The sequence below is a fragment of the Salvia miltiorrhiza genome, unplaced genomic scaffold, assembly GCF_028751815.1.
Source record: "Salvia miltiorrhiza cultivar Shanhuang (shh) unplaced genomic scaffold, IMPLAD_Smil_shh original_scaffold_306, whole genome shotgun sequence".
Taxonomy (NCBI): Eukaryota; Viridiplantae; Streptophyta; class Magnoliopsida; order Lamiales; family Lamiaceae; genus Salvia; species Salvia miltiorrhiza.
Genome location: NW_026651525.1, coordinates 235,155 through 256,993, shown reverse-complemented (window position 1 = coordinate 256,993; position 21,839 = coordinate 235,155). Strand labels below are relative to the sequence as shown.

Sequence of the window (21,839 nt, the reverse complement as noted above, 5' to 3'; positions counted from 1 at the left end):
CATTTGGATTGGCTCCTGGAGTCATCCAAACCCTTGGATATTTTCCTGCAACATCAACCCGGCAATTTCCCGGATTAATGCCCCTCCTCGTGAGAAGTTTCTCCCACCTATCTTGATACATCTGCCAAGAAGGAGAAGAAATAATAAGATTAGTATCAACCTTAACTTGGCCTGTCATGGGCCTAAGGCTGATCTCTCCCTCTTTTTCCCCAGAGGTGGAGGGTTGACATGTTGATTCAGGGAGTGACCCCTTAACAACATCTTTTCCTCGAGCGTCCGGCTGTAAAGCCATTCTCTCAGGACTTGGGCTAGGGGTACTTGAATCCCCTGCTACAGGTAATCCGCCCTGTACGGAAAGCATTGCTTTAGCCCGATTTTCACGGACTGCGCGCAAGAGCGGCTTTTCAGTTGCTTCCTGAAGATTGAACATCTTCATGAAACAGACATCAATTTGGCTAGATACTTTGGCTTCATCAGCCGCTTGTATCTTTCCTGCTTGTTTAGTGTGTAGTACACACTTCTGCCATTCTTGTTGTAGCAGCTCTAAGCTTTCAAAGAGCTGCCCCTGTATTGCCTCGATGGCCTCCGCTTCAGGGAGCTCCATCCCTTGTAAGGAAATCTGCAAGAACATTCTGATCAGATTTCAAAACGACAATATCATAATCATAATATTGGCATTCTGCTTGCCATCTAATTAATCTAGCCTTTTCAGGTTTAGATTCAAACTTTTTTGTTAAGAAAGCTTTAACGTTAGTGTTATCAACTTTCAAAACGAATTTTTTAGCCAGTAAGAAAAGCGGCCATTTTTTAAACGCCTTCCGCACTGCAAAGAATTCTTTCTCGTTAATGTGCCATCGCACAGCCTCGTCGTTGGAGAAAAGACCGCTACAGTATCTGCAAGGTTCTTCTCCATATGGGGTGATCTTTGTGAGCACTGCTGCCCACCATAAATCACTTGCGTCGGTGTAGAGGACCAAGTCATCCTCGTCTTGTGGTATTGAAAGCTTCGGGAGATTTTTGCAAATCTCTTTCAGCTTCTTCATACCCTCCCGATGTTCCTCCTTCCATATGAATGGAACATCTTTCTTCAGTAGTGGACTGAAGATCTTTCTATGTTCCGCAAGGTTTTTGATGAACATCCCTGCGAAATTGACCACTCCGAGAAAGCTTTGGAGCTGTTTTTTCTCCTTGAGATCTTCTGGAAAATTCTGGACCTTTTCCACAATGTGATCTTGTAGAATGATCCCAGATTCGTCGATCTCGATCCCCAGAAATTCCATCTTCTGGGTAGCAATGACTGCCTTCTTTTCTGACAGCACTAGTCCTTCTTGTTGGCAAACATCCGCGAAGATCTCCAGATGCCTGACATGTTCATGAATGTTTTTTGATGCAATAAGGATGTCATCAATATAAACAAACATAAACAAAGAATAATCTTTGAAAAGATTATCCATCTTCCTTTGGAATATCTGAGGCGCGTTGGCTAACCCCATTGGCATGACATTCCATACATAATGTCCTTGTGGAGTAGAGAAGGCTGTGAACTTCTTACTTCCTTCCTCCATGCGAATCTGGTAGAAACCTGATTTGCAATCGAACTTTGAGAATACCCTTGCACTTCTGATGCAGTTGATGAGGTGTTCTCTGCTTGGGATGAAGTATCCATCAAACTCAAGAATGTCATTAATCCCTTTGTAATTAATGACCAATCTTGGCTTTTCTCGCTTGATCTCCCCATGATTTCTCACCAGAAATCCAGGACTGCTGTAGGGTGATCTTCCATCTTCGATCAACTTTAAATCAAGGTGTTCCTTGATTATACTTCCCATATCCTTTTGATCTTGAGGGTTCATCAGGATAGGTTTGAACCTTACGAACTCATGCTCCTTTCCAGTTTTAACTTTCAAGGTTGCTCTAAGCTGGTTCCTGTCCCACCATGCCAAAGGATTCTCATGATAACATTTCTGAATCCTCCTTTTGACGTCGGCCATGGACACCTGTTCTTCTTCCTTGATATCTTTGTGTGAAATCAGGGATACTTTGAGGATTTGAGTTTCTTCCTCAGAGAGATTTGGGAATCCCTCAGTTCTGCATTTGAGCAAAACTTCTCCGAATCTCCTTTGATCCTTCATTTGGGGTCGCCGGAGTTTGCCATCATCACCACGCTTGCTGCGGAATTTGATTGGCATTGAGCGATGTAAGGCTCCAGTAAGCCTCTGCACAATGATCTTGTGATCACAATTGGTTGTGAACACTAGCCTCCTGGCTTCATTGTCCTGTATGTACCTCTTGAAGCTTTGCAGAAAATTATTTCCGAATAATATATCTGCTCCGGTATCATGGAAATATATCGGTGGAGTCTTGACTTTGTACCAAGGTGTCTGTCCTGCACCGCCAATCAGTATTTCCGTCTGTTTTACTCCCTTTGAAAGGAGCAAAATCTTTTTGGAGAAATCCCTTCCTGCAATTCGAGGTAGATCTTCTTCCACTTCTGCTGGAAAGACTCCTCGTTTTGCTGTACAGATTCCTGCTCCTGAATCCACATAAGCAGCAAAGTATTCTGCTTTGTATTTTTCGTATAACATCCCAACAGAGATGTATATCGAGAACGGGCTTGTCATTGGATCATCAATCTTTGGCGTCCGATTGTGATCTCCATTCTTCCTGATTTCCATGACCATGGTTTGTATTTGTCAAGGAAATCTCGTCCTAAGATCAGGACGTCCGCTTCTTGTCCGGCTTGGCCTTCAGCTTGGATTTCAAAGCCTCCAACTTCCAGAGTTCCGATGTATCGGTTATCCCCTGGATTTGCCAGATAATACAACGAGCTACAAGGAAATTTGTTTTCCCTGCTTGTTGTATCAAATCTCGTGAAAACCTGTCTCCATCCTTCGGGACATTTGAGTTTAACCCTCATGTCTGGAGCTGGTGTTTCCTGGATCGCCATTCTCTCATATGATTGAGAGAAACTCCTTGTAATAGGCCCTGAAGTTAGCCTATTTCCTTGGAATGATAGCCTCGGTGCTCCTAGTCTGAGACTTTGAGTATGGCTAAGCACCGTCTTGTCTCCAATATCGATGTCGATTTCTCCGATCTGAGGAATCTCCACTCGGTTTGGTTTGACTGCTTTGGCTACCTCCTTAAATATTTCTGGTATTTCAATGAACTCTTTTCCCAGAAATAATTCTGTGTGATGGGAATTTGATAAGGCATACGAGACTTGATAAGTCAGTGAGTATGGCCTATTTCCATCTGTCATAAGCTCCTTCTTTTTGAAGTCCTGATAGAGGGTCAGGGCTCGACTGAAAGATGAATCTTGTAGATTATAAGCGATCTGCGGATAGAACTCGGTTATAATCCTTTTGGCATAGAGATTGCCCGAAAAGGCTCCCAGAACTGATGCTCTAGTATCTCTGATTCTTTTGTCGCAAAGTGCGACATCAATTGGTTGGTCAGTCCCTGGGGAGAGGGATGATTTGATTACCAACTGAATTGCTCCAATATGAATCCATTTCATCGTGCTTGCGACTTCTGGCTTCATTTTCTTAAGATCCTGCTTAATATCTTCAGCAGGAACCAGCTGGATTTCCACCTGATTACTTGTAATCTCCATTGGAAGCGCCATTTCTCGGTTTGTGACACCAAAATAGACATGATGCTTCCTTTTGGATGGAATCAAGCTATTAAAAACTCGATTCAATCTCCCATTGGAAAACCCCTGGTATGTTTGTACCTCTCCGGTTTCCCTATTGAGTTTCTTTACGAGCTTTTTCACCACTTCTTCCTGTGGAATCAGAAAATGGCTAGTGAATCCATTCTGATCCTCCTTCTGGATGTGGTGGACCTCGTGTTCCTCCTTAGTCTGACTCGTTTCCGGTTGATCCATCGGTCATCTCCGAATCCTCAGAACTAAAGATTTCTTCTTGCTCATATATACTCTCATCAGAGGATATATCTTCAAATTGATACACGGGTATCAATTTCTGGTGGTAGATTGCGTCTTCGATATCCGGTGTGGATTCGAATCTCCTTATCTGCCTTTTCTCGTTGTCTGGGCAATTGGTTGAAATATGCCCCTGTGCACCGCACGACCAGCAGTTGCAATCCTTAAAACTTTCATTTGCTTTGGCTTGAGTGCGCCTGAAAGTTTTTCTCGCCGGGATTCTCTTTTGATTTGAGAATCGGTTTCTTGATGGTCCGCTCCGTTGGCCTGACTTGTAGGAGCGTGCCTTCTGTCTGGTCCACATAGTTCTTGGCTTCCAAGAACTTCTTCTGGACTTCTTTTCATAGGGTTGATACCTATGTTTCTTTCGGCTCCTCCTTTGATACAGCAACTCGGCACCAATCTCTGTTGGAAGATCAATGTTGTCGCACATCAATGGGGACTTCTTGTTGAGTCTTCTCAATTTCTTGAGATTCCTTAAGTCCGCCGCCTTCTGGCACCATTCGGACAGCTTCTTGTGGACATAGGACATCCTTCTTGAGGCACTATCAAGGGGATATTCTCCCGGTGATACATATTCGTTGATGAGCATCTCCCTCCATGGACTTGGAAACTTTGTGAAAAAGAGGTCCTTGGCGGTTGTATCATCAACTACTCCCATATGAACATATAGGGTATAAAGACGTAGAAATTCATCAAGAGCTTTTGGCTCCAGCACTATTAATCTTAGATTGTAGAGTGCTTGATGATATTTCTTGCGTTTCTCCTCTGCGGATCCTTCGAAAAAACCCATTCCCAAGAAATGGATCTTGATCTGTTTAGTAGCCTCCTTAATGATTTCATAAGGTTTAGTGCTAGAAAACAGTTCTTCCCTTGCTGAGCTTTCGATTTTTTCCCAGTATTGTTTTGCCATTCCTCCCAGACTTGCTTCGAAGATTTTGGCAAACTCCTTTTTATCGTACTCAATCGTGGTGACTACGATATTCAAAGCTGAAGCCCATTCATCGATGAGATCCTCCCAATCTTTGAAACTGGCTTCGTCGAGGTTGAGAATCAATCCATATGGATGGATTGGTTCAAGTGTGGCCTTCCCTACAGGAGTGTCCCGCATCTGTGGCCTGCGTCTTTTGGTTCGTTGGTAATGGCTTGCATCATCTGAAGCCCCACCTCTTTTTGACGAACTTTCTTCTTGGTGCTCGGTTTTGGGCACCTCATCTCCTTGGTTCATCTTTAGATCCACCATATTGAGGTTAGCAAAGGATTCTGCTAACTCCTGTAGATCTTCTAATCCGATTCTGTCAAGGCTATTCATGATATTTGCCTTTCATGATTCGGATTATATCCTTCGGCTGCAACTCCTTGGGTGTTGCATCAAATATAGGGGAATTCATCGGGTCGTTGGACCATTGCTTCCGAATTTTCCCGGAACATGGTTTTCGCCTTTCGATCTCCTTTATTCTTTTCTGGATATCACACAAGAGGGTTAATATTTCCTCTTGTTTGAGTGATATTCTGCTCAGCTCCATCGGTAGATCGTACAGCTTGACGCCATAATATTCCACCGTCTTTTGGATCTCCCGCAAATTGACGTTGTCGGAAGAGCTTGGCTCGATCTTTTGGTAGCCTGGAAAAGCTACACTCGCCTTGTCTTTTGGTTCCATCAATCGTGGGACAGATGGGCCTCGTACATGCGTTGTTCAATCCTTGATCTGGCTTCCGCCATTCTCATGAGGTGCTCATGATAGAATTGAATACTCGCGATAATATCGCGAATTAGCTCGATTTCTCCTCCTCGTCGTAGGTTGGTAACGAGGACTCGATTGTTCCATCTGAGATCGCCTAATAGACGACTGGTTTCTATCTCCAAATTTTGGAGAGAGTTCCTGTAGTGTACACATCTCGGACATTCGTCCGGATCCATAAACTTTTAATGGAGTCTCCTCCCACATGGGTTAATAATAAAATAAACTAAAAATTATATAATTCCTCTATAAAAACCCGCTCTGATACCATTTTATACCAGGATCATTTTGTTATCTTTATGCTTGAAAGTACGTGGCGTTGTCTCACAGTCCAGACCCAGATTACAAAGTAATCTATCGGGCACGAGGAAAGTTTCCAGCCGATATACCATTCAAGCCATAATTAGAAGAAACATCATAAGGATAATAAAGTTTTGGGCTAGAAGATCCCAGATTAAACCATAAATAGGTCTTTGTGTAATTAGTATCAAAAAGGGGTCATTTTTCGAATTTTAGAAAATTGAGCCGTGTCAAATTTGGACAAGGTTGAAAGTTGGTGTATTAAATTGGAAGATCCTAAGTTTGCGTTAAATTTGGATTTTGATCAAAGTTGGTGTTTTTACATGCAATTATCCCTTATAAAAATAAAATACATGCATTTGTCAACTTTTGGTCGCCAAAAATTATATTCGATAATTTGAATTGCAAACAAAAATGAAAGTTCGCCATTAATATATATTGTAGCTTTTGAAAACGTTTTGCTGTGTTAGATTTCCACATTTTGACACAAAATGATAAACACTTCGAATATTTTTATATATTTTTTCCACCGTGATTTTTCCATGTTATAATATAATTTTCCACACTCAATGATTAAATTTTTTACTAGAGTTTAGTTTATCCATCGTGGGAATTCGGTTTCTTGTGCATGATTGAACAATAAAATCGGACCTTACAACCCAATCCTCTCTATTTTGTCCTCATCATAGATATATAGATAGGGTAGGATTTTTTTGGATTATTATTTCTAAATTGTAATCCACTTGCACTTATCAATTTTTATGTCTTCTAGATAAGTTAGGAGAATCTAAATCCTATAGTAAATAGTAATCCGTCCATAGAAGCTAGTTACACAAATAAAAGCACATATATAGTATATTATTGTATGGGGCATTTTTTGTGATGCCCCCATCCATGGACATACATATAATTAATATAGTAATAGCTTTAGGTTTTGCTAAATATTTGTATTAAATTGAATAATAAATGTGGTTTAAAGGTGATTGTATTAGAGTGAAAGTTGACTTAGAGGGTGTTTGGTTGAGCTTATAAGTTCTTTAAAACAACTTATAAATAAATTGTTTATAAGCTATTTAGGAGCTTATAAGGCTATAAGCACCTTTAAAGTGTTTGATAAAATAAGCTCTTAAACAGCTTATAAGTTATAAAAATGCTCTTAAGCAGCTTATAAGTTATAAAAATAAGCTCCAAGAGTTTATAGGCTTCGCCCAAAAGATAAGCTCATCTATCCCAACTTATTTTTTTCATAATTTATACGCAACAATCATTTTACAAATATTATTCAACTATGATTTATTATTTTCAATATATATCATTTCTAGTTCATCTCTTTTCGATCTTCTCTCTCTAAGAAAAATTTTTTTCTCTCTAGCAAAAAGTTGTCTAAGCTCAATTATCCAAACACTTCGAAAACTTATAAACTCTTTAAATTTTACAATTATACAAACACTTTGAAAATTTATAAACTCTTTAAAATTTACATCTTATAAGCTTGATAGCTATTGGGTTTTGCTTGGCAAATGACTTTGGACCTGTCGTGCTTTACTCGGATATCTCTCTTGGCGATTCACCTCCTTTAGGATTCTCACCATGGCTCGGACTCTCTCTGTGACGACCTTTGGGAGGCTTTCCCAACATGTTCGTCGTAATACTGTTTTAGAGTTTTTCACGTTCGTCGTGAGGCTAATAGAGCTACTCATGAGCTTGCTCGTTTTTCTTTTTCCGTTCAGAATGTAATGATCTGGATGTCGGACTTCTCAATCTGGCTTCGAGATATTGCCCTTTCCGATGTTGAGTAATATATATTTGCGTTCCCTCTCAAAAAAACTTATAAACTCTTTAAAATAAATTTAGTCAAACACCCCCTTAACGCGCATTATTAAATATAGCTAGCGATTGAGGATATTATGTAACGTCATATAGTAATATGGTTTACCTATCCACTATTGTTTAAATGAGTTTAAATGCGATTGCATAGGAGTGAAAGTTGACTAGCATGCAGTAAATATAGTGACCGATCATATCCCGTAATATATATAATAATAAAAAAAATTAAAAAAAGGAATATTTGTTTCATTCTTGTTGCTAGCTAGCTAACTCTTTTGTTCAAAGAGGTCTTACTCACTCACTAGTCAAGTATTTGCACATGATAGCTATATATTAACCTATATAATAACGTAATGAAATAAAATGCAATCCTTTAAAAAAACAAAAAGAATCAAACAGTCTTGACTAAAATATAATGTAATTAAGCCCTAAAATATGCATTATTTCCTGTGAAGATCAACTGATTTGGTATATTGTTATTATTTCAACGCCTCTACGGCCCCACCCCACCCCCTCTCTTTTTCTTTCCCTCTCAATCGTGTAGTTTTCCTCCAACATTATTCACTAATTTATTACTTCAAATAATATATATCACAAATATGTCGCCTTGAAGCTATATTCTCTGCCGCCGGCCTTCTCTTTCTGCGTAACAACAAATAGCAATGGCTGCCGATGCCGGAGAAAAAACCGCCGCCGCCGCCTCCATCGATATTCCGGCTAATCGCAAAGCATCCGATCCCACCGTTGTAGGTGGTGATGGAACTCCACAAGCTTCACCTGCTCATACTAATACACACACCTCTCCAAATTCTATCGACCAGGTATATACGTAACTCTGTGTGTGTGTTTTTTTATATATAAAAACTCAATAATAAGTATTATGAAAGAAATTGGTGCTCTCTGTTTGATGTTCTGGAATAAGTGCTATTCTTGTGCCGAAATTACTTTTTTACTTCTTTTTTCTAGATTTTTTTGTTTCTTTTTCTTTTGGTTACTTTCGAAGTTGTTCGATTCAATTTAGGGTTGTGTAGGCCGCCATAAATATTGCATTGACAAATAGCTAGATAGGGTCCTATTTTTTGTGGCGGTTTAGCAGCCATGGATATAAAAAAAAATAAAAAAACATAGAATGTACAGAATCGACTTTAAAAATGTATACATATGTATTATCAATGATTCAATATCGAGGTAACATATTAGCTCACTTTTTACACTACAAAATATGTATATATATCATGCGACTGTGATAAACAAGGTTGAATGTTTCTCAACAAGTTCAACCAAATATAACATTTAATACATAATATTAGTTTAAGGAGAGGATTTGGACTTGGATGAATCTAAAGGAAAAGATGTGTCAGATTTGATATGATTATTCGAAGATTTCACTATTGCAACTTGTGGTTAACTTCTACTTTTTATTATTAAACTATAATTAAGTTCATGATTATGCCACCAAATTTTAAATTGCGTGGTTTCCCATTTGTTGGTTTATAGTTGTAGTCGTATATAGATATGGGAATGCCGAATGCAAAGTATAGAAAAGAGAAGATTTTATGATCTGAATTAGTAATAATTAATAATTGAAGCAGACATGATAAGATTATAATATTTTTATATAGTGGAAGATCACGTGGACATGTGGCGTGTTGTTATCAATAATTTTATTACTCCCACGCTTATATGATTTATGGGCTTCTTTAGTTTTGACATTGTGTTCAACTTTTTGGGGTCAATTAATAAAGTAGAGCTTCCGTAGACTAATTGTCTAATGCAACACTATTTCACTGGATAACAAATACATACTTGCTTCGATTTAACATGTTTTTGTGATTATTACAATATTTTGAAATAATTAGTAATTTAGTATGACTTTGATAAAATTTTCAAGATTAGGAATCAAATTGGAAACTTACAAGAGGGTAAACTTTTTGTTTCATCAAATTAATACTCGCTCCATCCCATAAAATTAATCTCTTATTTCATTTTGAAATGTCTCAAAAAATAGTCCACTTATTCAATTAATATTATATAAAAATATTATTTTACTAAATTAATCTTATTTAATGTTTCACTTAAATGTGAAAAAGGATGTGTGAAAATAATAAATAAGGGTATAAAAAATAAAAACATAAAAATTGGTTATTTTTTAAAGAAAATTAAATAAAATTTCTTAATATTTGTGAAAAATAAAAGGGGACTAAATTAATGGGACGGAGAGAGTATTATCTGATGAGGCCCAATAGCCCGACACTTGCCATTTTTTGAAATATATTTTTCTTAAAACAATAAGATTAAAAAAATAACAACTTATTCTTCATTTTTCTCTCTTTCGTTGTCTTCGTGCTGACATCTGATTTATTCTTGAAATATCCGTTTATATTTTCAATATTGGGGTCAAATATTCCTGAAAATTACACGTCAATTTCATGCATGCGAGCATTCTGAAACGTTGCTTCTTGAGAATTGTCTACTGTGAAGCTGGAACTCATTATATTCTTATCTGCCTTTGAATATATGCACAATCCCAATCTTTATCTTAATTTTTCACTTGAATAATTTGATGGGCTAAAGAAGCAACATCCTTGTGCAGAAAGCAAGGGACAGCGAGAGCAGGCCAATTCCTAGCGAAATGGGGGCAGAAAACAGTGGTGATTACGTAGGGATCAACGTAGCAGCTTCTTCCCCTTCATCAAATCATCGCAGCTACAGGAAAGTATCGATGATACCCCTCATTTTCTTGATATTCTACGAGGTATCAGGAGGGCCTTTCGGCATTGAAGACAGCGTTGGAGCTGCGGGCCCCCTTCTTGCTCTTGCCGGCTTCCTCGTATTCCCGATCATCTGGAGTGTTCCGGAGGCCCTCATAACGGCGGAGATGGGGACGATGTTCCCGGAAAACGGCGGCTACGTCGTGTGGGTGTCGTCTGCTCTGGGGCCCTTCTGGGGTTTCCAGCAAGGTTGGATGAAGTGGCTGAGTGGAGTCATCGACAATGCCCTTTACCCTGTCCTGTTTCTTGATTACCTGAAATCCGGCATCCCGGCGTTAGCCGGCGGCCTCCCTAGGGTTATCTCCCTCATCGCCCTGACCATTTTCCTCACTTACATCAACTACAGAGGCTTAACCATTGTGGGGTGGGTTGCTGTGCTGCTTGGGATTCTCTCTCTTCTTCCCTTTCTGGTGATGGGATTCATGTCTATCCCTAGACTGGAGCCTAAGAGATGGCTGGTTGCTGATCTCCACAATGTGGATTGGAATCTGTATCTCAACACTCTGTTTTGGAATCTCAACTATTGGGATTCCATAAGCACGCTTGCGGGGGAGGTTGAGACCCCCAAGAGGAATCTCCCGAGGGCTCTGTTTTTCGCTCTGCTCCTCGTCGTTGTCGGCTACTTCTTCCCCTTGCTGACGAGCACCGGAGCCATCCCCCTGCAGCGTGAGCTCTGGAGCGACGGCTACTTCTCGGATGTGGCCAAGATCATCGGCGGCGCGTGGCTGAGCTGGTGGATTCAGGGGGCTGCGGCGGTGTCCAACATGGGGATGTTTGTGGCGGAGATGAGCGGCGACTCTTTCCAGCTGCTTGGCATGGCGGAGAGGGGGATGCTGCCGGAGTTGTTTGCTAGGAGGTCGCGCCACGGGACGCCCGTGGTGGGCATCCTCTTCTCGGCCTCCGGGGTGGTTCTGCTTTCCTGGCTGAGCTTCCAGGAGATCGTGGCGGCGGAGAACTTCTTGTATTGCTTTGGGATGATACTGGAGTTTATAGCGTTTGTGAGGTTGAGAGTCGTGGCCCCCGGCGCGCCCCGGCCTTACAAGATTCCGGTGGGGACGTGGGGCGCCGTGCTCATGTGCGTCCCTCCGACCGCCCTCATATGCGTGGTGTTGGGCTTGTCGTCCCTCAAGGTTATGGGTGTGAGCCTCGTTGCGGTTGCGATGGGGCTGATTTTGCAGCCGTGTATCAAGCATAGTGAGAAGAAGAAATGGCTTAGATTTTCCACTACTTCTCATCTTCCAGATATTCGTGCTCACCGTGAGAACCAAACATTGATCCGCTGATCCTTTGGAATCTCTAATATGGAATATGAGGATTCATGATTCCTAGTTTAGGTGAAGCTAGATACCATTCAACTACTAGGCTTGTTGTATTTTTTTCTACTTTCCAAATCACGTAGAATTTTGTACATATAGCTTTACATTTATGTTGGAAATTCTAATGAGAATCTTTTGGTATAAATAAACCTTCAAAACCTCCAGCAATGAATTCCCAAATTCATGTATTAAATTGTTCTTATAATGGGGTTAAACATTTCAACATCGACGCTTTTGTATTCCAATACTGTAAACTAAATGCTAACGAAGCCTAATTCACCTCAAACTTTTCCATAGTTCAATATGAACAAAACCAACATAACACAATTATGAATTGTGATGGGATGCATGCTTCATCCTCTTTTACACAATACAAAACACACCAAATCAAAGATTGTAAAAGAATATTCTAATACTGATTTCAAAGAATTAATGTCATCGAGTTCTACAAGATCAAGTAATGGACTATCTATAAGACACAAGACCAACCACCCAATATCCACCAATGCAAAGTGTCTCAAGAAAACATGTATATCAACAAAAATAAGTTAGGAGCTTAGAGTTTGATGTCTAACCACTTGTTGTAATACACACAAGTAGTCGGGGAGATGACCCCATCGGGTGTGCACAAAGCAATCCTAGGACACATACCACAAGGAATCGAAGCGAATGCACCTGCGATTGAAGTCTCTGCAGCCCCCCCTGCTGCTGCACTTGGGAGCTTGTAACACGTTTCTCCGATAGGAATCCGAGAAAAATCTCCCAAACCATTGCTCTTCACCTCCACTAATTTATTGTCCAGCACCATAGAAGTCAGCAACTCAGCCAGCTGCGGCATAGGGATTTCAACTTTCGCCACTCGCCTCTCCTGCACGATCTTGTGGAGCCCCTCCAGAGTAGCAACCTTGCTCTTTTTCACGAGCATACAGCAAATGGTTTTGAGACTATCAACAAAATGGGTGTCGATCTTCCCCTCTGAATACCAGATGCCTCCACTAACCACGTCAGAGGGCGTGAAGTCGGCTCCCATGAGGATTTTCCTTGCTGCACCACCTCGATGAATGCCTTTCACCTCTTTAATAAGAGCTTTAGCCTCCAGAGTCTTGATTGCTTTATTGAAGATGGGGGTAGGGATCTTAGTCTGATACTTGATCTCTTTCGAATGAATGCCGGAACCCTCTTTGCTGAGGATCAAATCAAGGATCATCTGCTCATCACTTGATAGAGGTGGTGCACCTGCTGCACCTCTCTTCCGCTTGCCGGATGCACCAACCGCCCGATTCATACCTGTCGAAATTGATCATTACGCTATTTCCCCCAAATTTTTAAAGCCCCTTCACCTTCAAATTAACACCAAATGCATTAATGCAGGATATATAATGTTATGAAAATCGCTGGAGGCGGACGCTGAGGCTATGCGAGAATGTAGGAATCGGAAGATGCAGGCATATTCAAATAAACATGATTTCGGCAACACTTTCAAAATTTCAGACTGATTTCAGCAATTTTACGCATAAACATGGATTTCAGTAATCACACCAACACAATTCATTCAATAAATGTAAGGTGAATTTACCTTTTCTTAAATCTGTTGTTGTGTCCCCACTCTTGAATTGAAAATGCAAACTCTGGAATTGAAGATGCAGACAAGGGAGAAGGGGATTTAGGGTTTAATCTATCCAAATAATAATAATAATAATAAATAAATAAATTAGGGGTGTTTTATCTCTATTTTATCTTCATTTTTATATCTTTCTTTTTTTAATAAATAATGCAATTTAGCTAAGGATAAAAATATTCAAAATTATATAAATTAAAAGTTTTATCCAAAATTAATTTCTCTCTCTTACTACCTCTTATTCTTTTTCTCTCTTATTATTTTCGTATTCTTTTTTTAATAAATAACGCATTTGGTATCTTTGTAGGGGTAAATTATTATTATTATCTGTTAGTTTAATTTTCATTTCAAAAGAAATCTTTTTGTTTCATTTTTAGATGCGTAGGGTTAAAATATTATAATAGCGGTATAAAGATCTACTCATATCACCATATTTATTTACAATATATTTCTTGCATAGACCAATATTATATATACATGTGTATGTGACGTTAAATTCATAAAGATAACATTTTTAAATTAATATTTTTATTACTGTTATTTATTCAAATACATTTAACGTATAAGTTCAACTAATTTGGAGTTTATATAACTATTTGAAATTGAACTTATATAAATAAAAATAATACTAATAGCTTTACATTGTCTATTATTCTATTAAAATTGCAACCAATGGATAAATAAATTCATTCAATATCTAGCCTATTTAAAGTAATATATTTTATATTATACAGTTATAAAAAAAATACATCAATAATATTGTCTCTTCTTTTTTTTTTCTTGGCATGGCGCTTAGAGAAAATTAATATACTGCCTTAGAAGACCAAATAGCTCAATTAAATACGTAGATTCATAGTAGTTTTCATTATCATAAGCATGGATACAATTGATCATCATTATTTCCGGCGAATTGCAGACAAAAATCTCCCTAATTCAAGATCAAGTACCTCGAGACTTTAACAGCAAAAACTAACAGCCAGAAGCACTTAATATTCAAAAAATAACTTCTTTTTTTCTTCCCCATCTACCAGAATCACCATAACACCAGCAATAAACAGAAAATCGGTAACAACAGTAAAGCTTATAGCCTCATCAAAATGCAACTGAGTAGTAAAATCTTCAACCCAAACTCGGACATCTGCCTCAATCCCCATTTCCATGGAATGCTCACAGAAATCATATGCGGCGCTTCTTAGGAAGACGGCAGCCATTATGTGGTTTCCTAGTCGTATCCTCAATGTACACAACAGGATTTACATCTCCTCGTGAATGAGTATACCCGTCTTTGAAGGCCAAAATAGAATCCTTCTTCTTCCTGAAAAAGGTGAATCCGCTCACTTTTACCACAACTGATTTTATTTTCATCTGTTTCACTACTCGTCCCATATACTCAGCAGCTGCTTCACCCGAATACCGGCCAGGTTTATCTCCTTTCGCTGCCACTTGACCAGCAGAAACCGACATCTTTTTGTTCCCTTTAGAATCAGTTAACGTGACATATGAGTTGTTTCGCATCAATTTAATGTGCACAATATCAGCATTTGACTCAAGTTGAGCCTGCTGATAAAATGCAGGGTCTCCCCTCTGACCATAGCCTCTGCCCTGGAAATTTCCCTGCGCATCATTAATAGGCCTCGGCAGCCCTCCTGCTCCAACCTCTGGCTGATAGCGTGGAGGTCTTTCATCTCGGAGTAATCCCCGAACAAAGTCCATAGGCTTAGGATGAGTTCTTCCTGCCTCGTTCTCAAGTGGAGATAGCCTATTCATACCATTTCCTCTTTCCCGGTTTAACAACTGATCATAGCCAATGGAACCAAGATTCCGTCCTACCCCATCCTCAAGTGGAGGTAATCCATTCACATCATTTCCTCTTTCCCAGTTTAACAACTGACCATAGCCACTGGAACGAAGATTCCTTCGTGCCCCAAACTCAATTGGAGGTAGCCCATTTAAACCATTTTCTCTTTCCCGATTTAACAGCTGATCATATCCAACGAAACGTGGACCCCTTCCTACCCCAACCTCAAGTGGAGGTTTTCCATCTACACCATTTCCACTTTCCTGTGTTGCCTGTTCAGGGTCCATAGATCTAGGATCTCTTCCTTCCTCAACCTCTGGTTTTTCTCCAGAATGTAAAGAACTCCTGAAACTCAAAGCACAAGGCAAATGAACATTCTCTGCCACTCGGACCAAGCCCAGTTTCATGCCCAGGTTTCCCAAAATTGACAACGGAAGATGTGCCTCGCTTTTCGAACTCTTGATTAATCCTGCATAACAAGATACAGAAAAAATAATTATAGAAAAGGCTGGAAGTATGAAACAAACTTCTGTTTTCTACCACTCCAACTCACTCGATTTTATGGGTGAAGGTGTTCCAATCCCGAGTATCCAAAGAATACCTAGATAGCTAATCACTCCAATACTTTGGGTATAGCAACCATATAATATTCCGTAAAACACAATAGACATTGAAACATCCCAGCTTCCGTACCCAAAAGAATTAGACCATGATGGACTACGAGGACTGGGAGCATTCAATTTATACACAGTCAAAGGCACATCTATAACTGAACTCACTTGATTTGCTAACGAATAAAGTATCATTCTCAATCCGAGTCATTGCGAATTCTTCAGTTCCTCTCAGTTCTTAAGAAACCAAATATCGTATTCTCAGTCATATTTGAAAGGTGGGCAGGGCTGGATATTTTATTATAATTATCAGACTGGATGAAGAAGATAAAAAAAACTTATACAACATGCGCGCAATATCTGCCAAATGAATTTACAATTTTACAGCAAACACAAATAATTTAACAGAAAGAGAAGAGACTCCAGTTCACAATTTAGAAAGAAATGTTTAACAGCATCCGAAATTCTCACATAAAACAAGGTTGGATGGTTCAGGAATACATGAGTTCAGAGTAAATCACTAAATATATATATATATATATATATGAACCAAAAGAAGAGAAGTGAAGGGAAGCTGAAACTAACCGGAAAAGGCGCCGATTTTGGTCGGAATTTGTGAGAAGGAATGGAATTGTCGTCCGGAGACAGATCCAACTCGAGAAGCTTGCCGGTAAATGCCGGGTCGAATCACCGACCCGAATAGAGATCCTTGTAACATTGATTTGTGGGGTTTTCCTTGCTGAGATTTGATTTGAAGCGCAGAGAGAGCTGAAATGAATTAGGGGTAAGGGTTTTGAATTTAGGGTTTTATTGTCTTTTGATGCAAAATGCGCACGTTGGCTTCAGACTTGTTAAACTGAATTTATTTAAATTAAATTTTCGTTAAATTGATACTTTAGAGTTAGATTTTACTAAAATCATTATAAACTTTTTTTTTTTGAGGGAAAGTCCATAAAAACCTTATCTTTGCTATTTTCGGGCACAATGAATGTTGCTTTAAGAAACAAAACACTTTTTGTTTGCTAAGTTTGCCCAATATCCGTACACTAATAAGCTTGGAAGGCCCATTACTCATAAAGCTTTTTAATTATTCTAATTTGAGTGTTTGCTTAATGAGCTTATTAGGCTTTTGACTTCACAATTACGTTTGGTAATCTTTTTCTAGGGCTGATTAATACAAAAAATTTCTAAATTACCCTCAATAAAATTTAATAATGACACTCCATACCCCTCTCCGATTACTACCACTCTCTCTGATTTTACACGCCATTTTCAATAACTGGCACTTTGGAGGCAAACATTTGGTTACGCTCAAAAAGTTGAATCTTAGGTCTGCCATTTGCGTCAGTCGCTCTTGATCACCGGAGTTTGGTGATTCATCGTGGTTGTTTCCCAGATGGCTTCGAATATCCAAGGTAATGGCTGGACAATTACTTGAACAATTGTGAGTAGGGTTTATGAAAATCCTGATATAGTTTCGATTTTACTGTGATATTGTGTAAGATGGAGTATAAATTTTGTTGGACGATTTTGCTGTGATATTGTGATATAAATTCTATGAACTCGAAGGTTATATTTGATTGGTTGTGGAGTATGATGGAGTATCTTTCACCAAATTTTTTTTCGACCATTATCTTTCACCACTTTGATTTTAGCTTATTTCAATTATGTCGTTCTATTACATTTTTATCAAGACTGATTTCTCTCACCCTCTCCTCCCTTCTCTCTCTTGTTTACATTATCTGATGAGATTATAAATTATAGAAAATGGAAAAGTGAGATTTGAAGGAGGAATTATCATTATAGGTACAAACTTATTTAATAATGGACAAGATAGGTGAATATCTTCTTGAAACGACATCCTTCAAACTTGTTAAAAAAAGGGATTTGGGCTAACCTCGAAGCAATCAAGCGAAACAAAGCCCTTAGGTATTCGGCGAGCCAAACAAAGCTATGTTTGTCAACAAGTGGAGGAACCCAAGCCTTGTTCATCATGAAAAAAGGAAAATAAAGATAAGTATGATACAAAGCTCAAAATTAAAAAAGTTCTTGCATTTCAAAAGATTACATTCGAGCTTCTGCCCATTCTTGTTTAACGATAATCTTCCCTGCAAAAGCTGGTTTATAATTTACTGTAGACTTCATGTAAAAGTGGATTCTATTTTGTATTTAATTATCATTGTTCCCTACACCTTAATCTAGTTCAGATCCTATGTGCTCTGTGTCTATTGATAGTTACTCCAAATTAGAATAGTTTTGTCCATGTAAGTGAAGAATTTGAAGCTTAGACTCCACTGTGAAGATGCTTTGTTCACTATCAGCTTAAGATTGTAATAGATGAACTAAGCTTACAGATTTTGGAACTAAGCAATATTTCTCCTGAATTGCTTCACGGAAAAGATAAACCACAACAATTATCTAATTGCTTATCATGCTTTAGCTTTTAGCCTTTACTTCTTGAATTGGCCTCAAAGTAGATATTAAAAAAAAACAAATGAAGCTAAGTATGATACACAAGGAGAATAGCACCCCAAACCATGAAAACAAAGCCCATTCACAAACCAAATCCGACGCCAAACTTGAGAAAAATATACAAGGACGACGTGAAATCGAACTCCAAAAAAATAAACAGGGATGGAGCCAAATCAACGCCAAATCGAACTCCTAAATTGACACTAATACAGTTAGAAACTGAATTGGGAGTAGCAGCTAACAAAGGATCATACATTTTCTCATCAGAATTTACCAAGAAACGTGAATTTTCTTAACAAGAAAGCATAAAGATCTTAGCTTTCCCCCAATTTTCTGCACCATCTACACTAGCACTGAAGAATTCGTAATGGAAGAATTCGAAATTGAAGAATTCCATAACTGAAATATGACTCATTTGCGAATTGGAAGAATTCAAGAACATGGATTGAAGAATCCCATAGGACACACTTGCAAAATTGAAGAAATAGGTTGATTTTACATTGAATTCCAGAACAACAATAACAGAGAAAACAATTGCGAAATTAAATCCCACGCCAAAAGCCAAAAATACACAGGGACGATGCCAAATCAACTAAATCACAAATCGATGGATGAAAATAGTTTAATTTAAAAGAACAACAATCTCGAACGAAAACATATGAGGAATCGGCACAAAATAGAAAATAAAACAATGCAAAATGAGTCAGACGCAGCAAACCTACAAATCTTGAGGGTGTATTGAGGGACTCGATTTGTGAACCAAAGACGCACGAATATAATCGAAGTTCAGAAAAATCGATTCTGGAAGACGAAGTGGTACCTGTTCTCTCTGGCGAAAATCGATTCTGGAAGACGAACTGGTACCTGTTTTCTTTGGCGAAGGCGGAGTCTGGGTAGATAGGTATTTTCGTTTCTCAAATCTTTTTTTTTTTGAGCGAATTCGTTTCTGAAATCTTATTTCTGGGGGCAATATTGAAAATCCAAATTTTAGTCTGAGGTAAAGGCACTGTATTCGGCGCTCAAGGAGAGTTAATTAAACAAGAATAGTCTTAACAATAACTACGGGCCAGCGGGCTCCGTCGGGCCGTCTTGCTAAATAACCAACGCTAGCAAACATCCAAATAGAGCGAGACTAATTAATAGTCTAAGCTTACAGACCCTAGCAAACTAGGCTTAATAATTATTTACATGATTCAATTAGAATATTTCCATCGCGGCTCGCTGGGTTGGTTCGAGCTTTCTATTGCTGCTAATCCGAAGGGTTCAAGAGGGAGCTCGCATCGCATATGCAAGTGGAGTCAGGACTCAGGAGTGTGGAGCAATTATACGAGGCACATGTTGTATGTATGTATTTATTATACAAATATATATATATATATATATATATATATATTTTAAAATTTTATCGGCCATTTTCAATCAATTTTTATTTTATTTTTTTATTATATTAATTGTTTGCAACGGTTCTCTAACCCTTTTTTTTAATTCCAAGATAGTTCTATAAATGCTCCACATTTCATTAATTTTTTCCACACCAAAATTTAATTCATACTTCACATTTCTTACAAAAAAAATATCTTTATCTTCCAACTTCTTTTCTAATCTCTGCTCGTTAAGGTTTCGAATGTTCACCCCAACATTAAAATGTTCCAACTTGTAAGTGAATTTTTGGAGGCGGCGAGTCATGTAGTGTTGAATAGCCCTCCTCGAAAAAAGAGTGGATAAGAAAGTCTACATTCATCGCGATCGTAGGTCGGTGCTCAACAACTTTATAGAGATTACTTCACGAGTCAAGCTGGGGCCTCATTTCATTCTCGTAAGGGGAATGAGTGCACCGAAAAACCAGACAAGTTGCTCCCTCGCCTCGCAGCGGCGGCATCTGTCTTTTAAGTTAAACTAAGTCATTTCCTAAGACGGCTCCTCTTATTCTACGATAATCCAAGCTGCAGCTCCACGAGTCTGCTCGGAACCGGTCGATTCCTAAGCCATTCGTTCTCCCCCCCTCCCCCCGAGTTGATATTTGACAAAGTGTTTTTTTCGGCGATATTTCTGTATGCGGAGGTCCTTGTTCTTGCGCAAAGTTAATATGTTGGAGTCAGATCTTTACTTCCAACAGCGCCATAATGCTATGGGAATAGCTGGCTTCACACCGTTCCAGAAATGTACAGTGTCAATACGATTACTCGCGAATGGAAGTGCCGCAGATCAATACTACGTGTATTTGCGTATTGTCGAGTCCACGTCTCGATGTGCTTAAGTCAATTATGTCGAGCAATCGTCTACTCAAGCATCCTTTAATTGTTCGAAGTGTTTTTAAGCATTTAAGGCGTTCTGGGAGACAAGAGCATAAACTATTTGAATAACTCAAACATTCCTTTAAATTTGAAATGTTCTTAAGCATTCACGCCCTTCTTGGGTATTCAAGGCATTTTTTGAGACAACAGTATTGACGAGCTCATTTTTCTTGCTCTTTTGAGTACACATTTAGGCTTAGATCTAGCCTGATTTTGTGTTTTTTGTAGTTGGGATGACACATTTAATTTGGGGCTATGAGCTATATGGTGAAATAGTAAATTTATATTTATTTATTATTATTATTTTAGATGAGAGACTATACTGAGTAAAACGAGGGCTATGTATAGAATCACCTTTATTGAGTTAATTGTGATATTTGATCAATATTCAATACTTTGTTATTCCGTAGCCCAATCAAAAGAAAAAGAAAAAAAAGAACAAGGCCATCGTCTACCAAATACTTAAATAAATAAAGCATCCCACTTTATCTATATTATTTAGGGATTATGATCAAAAAATATGCTTCATCTGTCCACGATATCGTTTTCACATTGTGGACAGTATAAATTTTAAAAAAATTATGAATAATAGTTAATAATAGTGGGTATTGGTGTGAGTGAAATTAAGGTCTCACTATAAATGTGTGGAGGAAAATAAAGTGTTATGTGGACCCTAGCTATATAAATGGAAGTGGAAATGATATTGTGAACGGGCCAAAATAGCAAAAGTGGAAATGATATCGTGGACGAAGGGAGTATGAACATTGAAAAAAATTGTAATTTTCGCATAAACTTTTAATTAAGCCAAAAAATACATAAATTTATATTTTAGTTGTAATTTTCATCTAAATTTGACTTTCGACTAAATTAGAATTTAGTTGGAAGTCGAAATTAAGTCAAATATACTATTAATTTTTGTCTTCTTAGATCCTCGAGCTTCTAAATACTCCTCATCATCAGAAGTTAGACCAACATCAGATGAACTTTCAACTGCCAACTAAGCTCTAATTTCGCTGAAAGTCAAACTTAGGTGAAAATTATAACTAAAATATAAATTCATGTATTTTTTTTGACTTAATTAAAAGTTCGGATAAAAAGTAGTACAACTTTAAAGTTCGTGTTTGTTTGTTTGTTTGTTTGTTTTTTT

At 38.4% G+C, this 21,839-nt stretch overlaps 3 protein-coding genes across 5 annotated transcripts; 1 reads left to right on the top strand and 2 right to left on the bottom strand.

The window, feature by feature from the left end:
- The first annotated feature begins 8,168 nt into the window (after positions 1-8,168).
- On the top strand, positions 8,169-12,037 carry LOC131004079 (probable polyamine transporter At1g31830). The gene is made up of 2 exons (XM_057930675.1): positions 8,169-8,633; positions 10,406-12,037. The coding sequence occupies exons 1-2, from the start codon at positions 8,475-8,477 to the stop codon at positions 11,864-11,866; spliced, it is 1,620 nt and encodes a 539-aa protein (XP_057786658.1). The 5' UTR covers positions 8,169-8,474; the 3' UTR covers positions 11,867-12,037.
- A 256-nt stretch (positions 12,038-12,293) lies between these two features.
- Positions 12,294-13,589, bottom strand: LOC131004080 (uncharacterized). 2 transcript variants are annotated; one of them, XM_057930678.1, is made up of 2 exons: positions 13,476-13,589; positions 12,294-13,186 (listed from the first exon to the last, which is right to left on the bottom strand). In XM_057930678.1, exon 2 carries the CDS (start codon positions 13,182-13,184, stop codon positions 12,456-12,458), a length of 729 nt encoding a protein of 242 aa, XP_057786661.1. In that variant the 5' UTR covers positions 13,185-13,186; positions 13,476-13,589; the 3' UTR covers positions 12,294-12,455. The 2 variants fall into 2 exon arrangements, with proteins under 2 accessions (XP_057786661.1, XP_057786660.1); XM_057930677.1 differs by having other exon boundaries at positions 12,294-13,239; positions 13,476-13,581.
- Positions 13,590-14,345: 756 nt separating this feature from the next.
- On the bottom strand, positions 14,346-19,374 carry LOC131004078 (uncharacterized). 2 transcript variants are annotated; one of them, XM_057930674.1, is made up of 4 exons: positions 19,219-19,374; positions 17,824-17,909; positions 16,512-16,694; positions 14,346-15,784 (listed from the first exon to the last, which is right to left on the bottom strand). In XM_057930674.1, exons 3-4 carry the CDS (start codon positions 16,642-16,644, stop codon positions 14,694-14,696), a joined length of 1,224 nt encoding a protein of 407 aa, XP_057786657.1. In that variant the 5' UTR covers positions 16,645-16,694; positions 17,824-17,909; positions 19,219-19,374; the 3' UTR covers positions 14,346-14,693. The 2 variants fall into 2 exon arrangements, with proteins under 2 accessions (XP_057786657.1, XP_057786656.1); XM_057930673.1 differs by lacking the exons at positions 17,824-17,909; positions 19,219-19,374 and having other exon boundaries at positions 16,512-16,789.
- Positions 19,375-21,839: the final 2,465 nt, after the last annotated feature.